Source organism: Hemibagrus wyckioides, linkage group LG16, assembly GCF_019097595.1.
Source record: "Hemibagrus wyckioides isolate EC202008001 linkage group LG16, SWU_Hwy_1.0, whole genome shotgun sequence".
Taxonomy (NCBI): Eukaryota; Metazoa; Chordata; class Actinopteri; order Siluriformes; family Bagridae; genus Hemibagrus; species Hemibagrus wyckioides.
Genome location: NC_080725.1, coordinates 5,785,594 through 5,794,770, shown reverse-complemented (window position 1 = coordinate 5,794,770; position 9,177 = coordinate 5,785,594). Strand labels below are relative to the sequence as shown.

Genomic DNA, 9,177 nt, shown 5'->3' with positions numbered 1-9,177 from the left:
CCACACCAAACCCACTCATCCATGTCTTTATGAACCATGCTTTGTGCACTGGTGTGCAGTCATGTTGGAACAGGAAAGGGGCATCCCCAAACTGTTCCCACAAAGTTGGGAGCATGAAATTGTCCAAAATGTCTTGGTATGCTGAAGCATTAAGAGTTCCTTTCACTGGAACTAAGGGGCCGAGCCCAACCCCTGAATTCAATGATTTGGAGGAGTGTCCCAAAACTTTTGGCAATATAATGTACATGCATGCATATATATATATATATATATATATATATATATATATATATATATATATATGCTGTTATATATATAATGTTTTCTTTCTTTTATTTCTAGTTTTCAATTTCTTGTGTCAGATCGCGTGGTTAAGATCACGTGACCATAACAGGAAGCGGATCCGTGCTTGTTCTTCTACTCGGTTTATTGTGCTAACATCGTGTACGTTTTCTACATGAAAAAGAAAAGTCAGCTGTGTTTCATTAGTTCGGCAATGGCTATTATCTTCCTCGTAATGTTTGTGATGTATAGCACCTTAAATTCCCACGTAAGTTTGTTGTATTTTTGTACATATATATAATATTTGACACTGGTGTCTAGCCATAGCTTGGTTACAGCTATTGGGTGCAGAGCAGCTGGTTAGTGCTAAATAATTTAATATAAAAACTGATATTTAAATGGATATTAATTTATGTGAGGAAATATGACCATTGCTCTAGCTGTCAGGGTGCAATGTAGTCATAATTCGCCCAGGTCTGAACGAATAGCTTTTCTAGCTTCTAGTGACGAACATGAATAACCGAATCATTTTGAAGTATCGGATCATTAAACGATTCATCGTTTAATGATTCACTTCTTCTAAGGTTAAAATCTGTTTACGAAATATTCAGTCAAATTGCGTGTCTTTTACATTAAACGACCCGAACAAAGTTACCCCGTCATACACTGAATACATTTAGTATATGCTGAAAATATACTGAACTGTTAATTTACAGTTTTGTTTATTATTATTAATTTATGCATCTTCAGTAACTGCTTTATCCTGACCCTACATCCTAGTTTGTCCACCATGGATATGACACTGGTCCATTACAGAGGACCATGTGCTCACATTCACACTGCCCCTCACAATTAGCGTAGTGAGTCTGTATACCTCTACAGAGTTTTTGGACAGTGGGAGGAAGCCAGAGAACCTGAAAGGAAACACGAAACCTGAGGCTCAAAGGAGGGATCCTGGAGCTACCTTTTATTACTATAATAAATATATACATATGCATAACCAAAAAAGTGTACACAACAGCATGCAAATTTCCAATCTGTTTTGGTTAAATTCAAGAATTTCCCAAGTCCTTTGGTGGATTGTGACTAGAAATATCAGGGAAGGGGTATTTGAATTTGTATAACAACTCAGTCCAGCAGAGAGAAAGACAGCTTTGTTTTATACCATGACTAATAATCAGAGGTTAATAAAAGGAACAATATTTCGCAAAAAGAGAGCAAAATGATACAAAGACAGCCTTTAAATCACAGGTATACACCAATCGGGCATAACATTGAACACTGACAGGTGCAAGTGAACATTTTGTCCTCAAAGTTGATGTGTTAGAAGCAGGTAGGCTCATCGATGGACGTGGGGAGTGAAGGCTGGCCCGTGTGATCCGATCCAACAGACGTGCTCCTGTTGCTCAAGTTGCTGAAGAAGTTAATGCTGGTTCTGATAGAAAGGTGTCAGGATACACAGTGCATGATGGGTCAGCAGCAAAAAGGCGACCAACACGATATTAGACAGGTGGTCATACTGTTATGCCCGATCGGTATTTGTTCATTTGCATGAAGCAGCGGACAGGCAAATGGGTGACATGTTTTTCTTGTCCCTATGTAATGGATTAAGCTCCATTAAAAATGTTAAAATTTCTAACAGATACAATAAACCAGAATGGGGGTAAATGTTCGCCTGTACAAGAACTTTGGTTGTATAAAACTTTGTAATTTAAATTATACCAGAACCAACCAGGGACTAACTGATTGAAATGGACGAAAAGCATCACATTGTACACCATTACTAGAGAGCTATCTTTCTTCTAGGCTCTGTATTGATCTTTTTTCTCTCTGGTCATTTTTGGGAAGTATGTGGCATTAGGACGTAAAAGGAACGTCAGTATTGCAGGGAAAACCCTCTACAAGCTAGACGTCTCCTGGCCCAAATATTCAGAGCATTTCACTGGAGAGGTTTTTGGAGTGGCTGTGAACCATCAGGCTGGCGTAGTCTACGTTGCGCAGGTGAGATTAAAGCATGTTCACATCCACTTTATTGATTATATTCCACAGAAATGTATCAGGTATATATACACTCTTTTTCATGCAGAGAGGTGAGAATGTCCCCAAAGTGCTGGTGTTTAGTACAGATGGAAACTTCCTGCATGCCTGGAACACAAGCACACTGGAGATGCCGCATGGAATTTTTCTGGCCAACGCTTCAAGTGTCCCCACTGTGTGGATAACTGATGTGGGGAATGGTGAGTTCATTCAGAGATTTAAACTTATCAATTCTGATCTGTCGATTACAAACAGAGCAAGACGCAGAGCTGTCATCCAAGGTGGTTTGCAAGTTGAGAGGATAATGAGGCAGCATAAATGGACAGTGATACTCTGAGATTTCTTAGCAGGAAGATAAAGTAGCTGAGCAAGACAGTGCATAAGGGTTGCGGGAGGAGATAATTATCAGCGTTATTATTTACAGCTTCCAGCATTAACTACATAACATAGGAGTTGTGCAGTTGAGAACATCACACTCATTATACCTTATGAAACAAGGTATTAAATACAACTGAGATCACTGTATTAATAAAACTCTTGACACCCTACAGAGATAGTCATCAACTGGCACACCACAATCCAGTTGCAGAGCCATAAAAGTATTCCAAGAGTGACCTGGGTGCTTGAAAACACAAGCTAGCGGTGTATGAAACGTTGCAGTGTTAAATGTATTAAACAAATACAAATCAGCGCCTCCAGAGATGATAGAGATGTCTGCACCACAGGCACAGGCAGTTATCAGTATAATTATCTCTTTAAAGGGACATCTCTTGTCTCCGTGGGGGCCAGTTTTAAGGCCACAGTTTATTTTAAGCAGGAAGGAAGCTATTGAAGAGCTATTTCGGACTTTAGTGCTTACTTGACTCAACCTTGTTCGGATCAATTCCTAAATGTCTGAAATTAAAGATTTACAGCTTGCTCACAGGGTTCTATGTGACATCTCAGCTTCGAACATTTTCTTTGGTCTTCACCTAAGCTTGTAAAGAAATATCGCAAGCAAAAGTAATAACTGCAGGAGCGGAGTCTGTGTTAATCAAAACCACTTTGAATTCTAGCCATGATCCAATCACTTACTATTTAAAAGGTAACTTTTGTCACTATTTGGTGTTAGCTGCTTATTTAAACCTTGTAACAAGGAGTCTTATGTAGCTGGACCTTTTAGTCAACACCCAGGAGTACGAATTTCTAACTAATTTGGATTCTTCTTATGTATATCTCTAGTCATGATTATATTTCCTGTCTATGGCTCTGTCTATGATCTAACTGTTACGCTCACAAACCCAAACCATATGTTTGCGCTGATTATCACACTACTTGAGGAAATGCAATTAGTTTTCACATTTATTGTGCAAGTTTTTTAATGATGGTCAGCATCTTATGCCTTTTTATGAAAAAAGCAAAACAAAAAGTTAGCCATCTAAACTTGCAGAGATTCTCATTTTTTTTTTCTTGATATGTCTGAAATCTTTTGAGACTGTCTCGCGAAAGAGCTTTTTGTTTGAAATAGTATTTCCTATATGTTTGCAGGGCCCTATGGACACAGTATAAAGCAGTATTCTTCCTCAGGGAAGCTGCTACAGGTGCTGGGAACAGCAGGGAAAGCTGGCTCTGGTCTCACACCACTACAGTTTGATCAGCCTGCTGACATTTTCATCCACGACTCCACCAGGGAGATTTACATTGTGGATGGAGATGGAGGAATGAACAACCGGCTCATCAAACTGTCCCAAGGTTTTTAAAATAATAATCATAATAATAATAACAACAACTTGATTTTAATGTGTATTAAGAATGTCCACAGTATTCAGGTTAGAATTCAGATTTTGATGATGGATTAATTGATCAGTAAAGATTCTTGCATGCGTTATTTTAGTAAATCAGTAATTAAAAACACAGAAATGATTTCTCACACAACATGCTAGATTGCTAATCCAGTGATTTTTCTTTTCATCCTTGTGCTCTGTGGCTGTTTGGTTGTGTTAAAGAAATTAGAATTTTTAATGATACCAGAGCTCACAGTGATAAAACCACCTGCCTATTATTGTGTCGGTCCCCCTTTTGCTGCCAAAACAGTCCTGACCCGTCATGCACTGTGTATTCTGACACCTTTCTATCAGAACCAGCATTAACTTCTTCAGCAATTTCAGCAACAGTAGCTCGTCTGTTGGATCGGACCACACGGACCAGCCTTCACTCCCCACGTGCATCAATGAGCCTTGGCCACACATGACCCTGTCACCGGTTCACCACTGTTCTACACACCAATCAGCCATAACATTATGAGCAGTGCCAGGTGAAGTGAATAAGACTGATGATCTCCTCATGGCTAGCTGTGTTTCCGGTCTGCAGTGGTCAGTGGACCACTTTTGATAGATACTGACCACTGCAGGCCGGAAACACGTCTAGCCATCACAAATTTGGTCAAACTCACTCAAATCCTTACACTTGTCCATTTTTCCTGCTTTTAACACATCAACTTTGAGGACAAAATGTTACCTTGCTGCCTAATATATCCCACCCACTAACAGGTGCCATGATGAGGAGATCATCAGTCTTATTCACTTCACCTGTTAGTGCTCATAATGTTATGGCTGATTGGGGTGTAGACTAATAGACAACTATTTGTAGCTGTTATAAGTGATATCAGAAACTAAAGCTGAAGTATGTCTCATTCTTTAATTAATAAAAAAAAAAATCTCGGTAATAATAATTGTTAGCAAATTGTTTGTGTACCAGAGAAAAAGCATTTAGGAAAATTTCTATTAATTGTGTGGTTTTTGTGTAGACCTGCAGATGATGTGGATGCATGGTGAGAAAGGTGAGGGACTCTCGCAGTTCTACATCCCTCACAGTGTGGCTGTTGATAATTTTCAGAGGGTATGTCTGCAAAATATTTATAATCCTCATTTCCCTATTATTCATCCATTTTTACATCTGTTTGTTTTTGTAAATGGTGGTATCATATCCATTGCTTGTGTTGCATGTCAGGTGTGGGTCGCAGACCGAGGAAATAAGCGGATTCAGGTGTTTAACTCTGTGACAGGAGACTGGCTGGGCTCATGGGGAAGCTGCTTCACAGATGATGCACCCTACTCAGTGAGGTAAGAGACATGACCAAGACAAAATGCTCAGTATGTGGTTAGGTTTTAATTTGTATTTTTCATACTGATATAGACTATACAGTCAATTTCTCTTAGGTGATGGTTGCACATCTCAGTGGAAAGATGTATGACATTATAGGAGAAACTGAAACGATGTTAATTCAAGTAAGCATAAAATGCTCTAAAGTTGCAAAGGCCACAAGACCCACAATGGTCCTTAATCATGTGTACACATAAATACATGAAACAGATGAAAGTACAATGAGATGCAATATGCATTAAAATGCACAGTATATTATAGCATTTCATGTACATTGTCATTTTAAATACGATAATTTTTAAAAATCTAACCAAGGAAAAGAGAATCTGGAAAGATTTTTCAGGTTTTAGTGAAATAAATTTATTTTATTGGACCAGGTCAAGGCCTGGGATGCAGCCAGCATTCCTGTTCATCCCAAAGGTGTTCAGTTGGGTTCAGAGTCTTATTGGACCTCGTTTAATATGACATTGTTCTCTTTATCTCATTACAGTATAATAAATTAGGCAGCAAGTAAAGAGTCACTTCTCAAAGTTCGATGTGTTAGAAGCAGGAAAAATGGGCAAGCATTTGGATCTGAGTGACTCTGAACAGGGCCAAATTGTGATGGCTAGATGACTTTTTCTCAGAGCTTCTTTAAGGCAACAGGTCCTGTGGGGTGTTCCTGGTATACAGTGGATAGTACCTACCAAAAGTGGCCCAAGAAAAGACAAACTGTACACCCGCGAGCAGTCCATTTGCATCTGGTCCAATCCCACAAAAAAGCAACTGTAGCACAAATGGTTGAAAAAGTTAATGCTTGCTGTGATAGAGAGGTATTAAAACACACAGTCCATCACAGTTTGCTGTGAAATGGTCTGCAGCTACACAGCTCCAGTCAGAATGCCCATGCTGACCCATGTGTAACTCTCAATGTATCTACAGTGGACCATGGGGGAATGGAAGAAGGTGGCCGGTGGTTTTAACGTTACAGCTAATCAGTGTACATAAAATTACTTAAACCGTCGAAAACTAAAACACCAAGTTTCCAGTCTATTAAAGTCATTAATAACCTGATGATAAACTAAAACCAATCATTTGAATTTGTCACATTTGAAAGTGTTACACCTCCGGTACCACCATGGAGTGATTTAAGATGTGTATTAGATGTGTAAGATCCAAAACCTGTATGCATTGTATTATTGTACAGTTAATTTTTCTCCACAGGCTCACCCCTGACCAGAAGTACCTGGTGGTTGCACAATTAAACACGAACCGTATCACTCTGCTGGAGGCTCCACCTGTGGGAATTATTGGTCAGTGTAAAGTGGTTAGTTCCATCCAACTGGCTGATGACATTAAACCTCACCTGGTGGACTTGGATCAGAAAACCGGAGCACTTTTTGTGGCGGAAATCGGTGGTCAGCAGGCACAGAAGTTTGTACCGATCACATTTAGGAATAATGTTCTTTAAATCGCAGACCTCACCTGCTCAGAGTGAGCGGGTTTAAAGAGAAGATGACTTAAACTTGCCATCATTTAGATTCATTTTTAATAAGGGTATGTCATATTTGGGTTAAATATGATACTATAATAATGTATGTAAAAAATATCTTCCAGATGATAGTTGAAGCTGAGAAAAGTGCACTTTATTTTAGTATTGCAGGATGATCAGAATACTTTGTTTGCAGTTGTATGTAATACAAGATGTCTGTGCAGGTGAATGCTTTGACTGGAGGGAACAAATCACTTTTGGCCTAAAAGCCAGTATTTAAGTATGAATTTCAGTACAGGTTTAAGCACATAAATGTTATTAAGTGTATGGGTGTATGCATCTTGTTTAGCGTTGGTTGGTTACATGTGCTTTTGAATGTGACTGTAACTGTATTTGCCATGTCTTTTTGCACGAATTCATTCTCTAATGCTTTAGCTTGTGTTATAACAAATTAATGTTAATGTAAAGCTCTGCTGTAATTCCCGTTTGCTCTAGGAATGTGAGTTTATGCCTTCTCTGTGATTTGTAAAATAATTATGGATCGACATGCCACTATATAACTCGTTTTAATCCATCACTCTCTGTCTGTCTGTCTGTCTGTCTGGGACATATTTTAGAGTAATTTAAAATATAATGAAAGCAACTGTTAGGAGCAATTTATGTATGAATGAGAATTCACGTAGAGTTTGTGAAAGATTTTTAAAGTAGTTGGTATTTTTATATGTGACTCTAATGATTAAGTTAGTCAGCTTTTCACTGTATTTGTAATGGACAAGTATAGAGTGCGAAGTACAAGTGCAAACTTAATAAGGAAGCTTCTTCTTCTTCTTTTTATTATTATATATTGTCAGTGAGCAGTGGTCATTGTTCTGTTGTTGCTTTGTTTAGGTGTTGTGTACATTTCTTGTGTCTTTATTTCTTTAAGTGTTAATGTGTACATTTGTAATGTGAATCAGTATAGCAAAACAGAATCATGTATCTACACTCAGTGTCAGTGTGACACTTGATGCCACTGACTAGGTCTCTATTTTACAAAGGTAAAGGGGCAAACATCCGCAAAGTACATAAAAAACTGCCATTTGTCTTCAGGAAGATAACTAATGTAGGATTAAATCAAAACCAAAGTATTCTATAAAGCTGTAAATGTCAGTACTCCTCTGTCAATACATTGCTCATCTAAGACATGTCTTATTACTGTGTGTTTATCTCTGCATTATACACACCATGTCCATACACAGTTTTCTATAATTAGCACAAGGAGCTAGTGTGGCGATTAGGTTGACCACTTTATTAGAAACACTGAAACACCTTTTCTGTCTCGTCAGTTGTCCCATCAGCCAATCACGTAGCAGCCCTGCAATGCATAAGAAATAAACATAGATACAAGAGCATTAGTTAATGTAATGTGTAAAAACAATTTGAAGCCATTGTCTTTGAGCACGGCATGGTTGTTGGATTGAGTATTTCAGAACCTGTTGATCTGATCTCAATGCAATTTACACACAGCAGTCTCTTAGATTTTATACAGGATGGTGTGAAAACAAACAAACGAAATGAACATCTACCGTTTTATAACAGCTGCACCAAGTGACCTCATTAAACTCTGACCACCTGGAAGTGAACATCAAGCCCAGTGCGATGTAAAACACTAAACACTAACACAAATCCTGTTACAGAAACACGAGAGGAAAGGAAATTCTGTTGATTCCTACACTATGGCTAATTTTCACATCTGAACCCACCTTTGTGCCGTTTGACGTCCACCTTTGTAGGGGGAAAAAAATAAATATATGTAATACAAGCACTCTTCCTACAAGCGAGAGTGTACACAAAAAACAAACTGATAGACACCAGCATTTTTTCAGAGCCTGCTCTACTCTAAGAACTGATCAAATTTGCAAAGCCCTTGCTACTGACCAAGAGTTGCCCATATTGTTTCCTGCCAGTTCCATTAGGTTTTGTATGTTTATTACTGTCCTACCTAGTAGGACATTGATTGGCAAAGAGAGCTTTATTCATGCTCACTTTAAAATTTGGTTCTTTCTATAGCATGTACACAGATGTACTCAAGTCCGGAGTCAACAGGTCAACACCTTTAAGACACTTTTGTAAAAAGACGTTACACAGTTTAAATTAAAACCTGACAGATCAACATTAAAAATTCCTCTTCTGAGACTCATGTTCCTCACCTTTCCAAGAAAAAACTCAGCAACCTGTTTCCATGTAATGACTAATGGACCACAAAG

The 9,177-nt window shown here is 38.4% G+C and overlaps 1 protein-coding gene across 1 annotated transcript; it reads left to right on the top strand.

Annotated features, from left to right (window-relative positions):
- Positions 1-381: 381 nt before the first annotated feature.
- LOC131367355 (NHL repeat-containing protein 3-like) lies at positions 382-8,113 on the top strand. The gene is made up of 7 exons (XM_058412723.1): positions 382-550; positions 2,131-2,283; positions 2,369-2,519; positions 3,847-4,050; positions 5,105-5,196; positions 5,308-5,420; positions 6,664-8,113. The coding sequence occupies exons 1-7, from the start codon at positions 458-460 to the stop codon at positions 6,908-6,910; spliced, it is 1,053 nt and encodes a 350-aa protein (XP_058268706.1). The 5' UTR covers positions 382-457; the 3' UTR covers positions 6,911-8,113.
- Positions 8,114-9,177: the final 1,064 nt, after the last annotated feature.

Coding starts and splice junctions, on each gene's coding strand:
- LOC131367355 (XM_058412723.1), top strand. CDS start 458: ATGAAAAAGAAAAGTCAGCTGTGTTTCATTAGTTCGGCAATGGCTATT. Junction 2,520..3,846: donor GATAACTGATGTGGGGAATG/GTGAGTTCATTC, acceptor ATATGTTTGCAG/GGCCCTATGGACACAGTATA. Junction 5,421..6,663: donor GATGCACCCTACTCAGTGAG/GTAAGAGACATG, acceptor TTTTCTCCACAG/GCTCACCCCTGACCAGAAGT.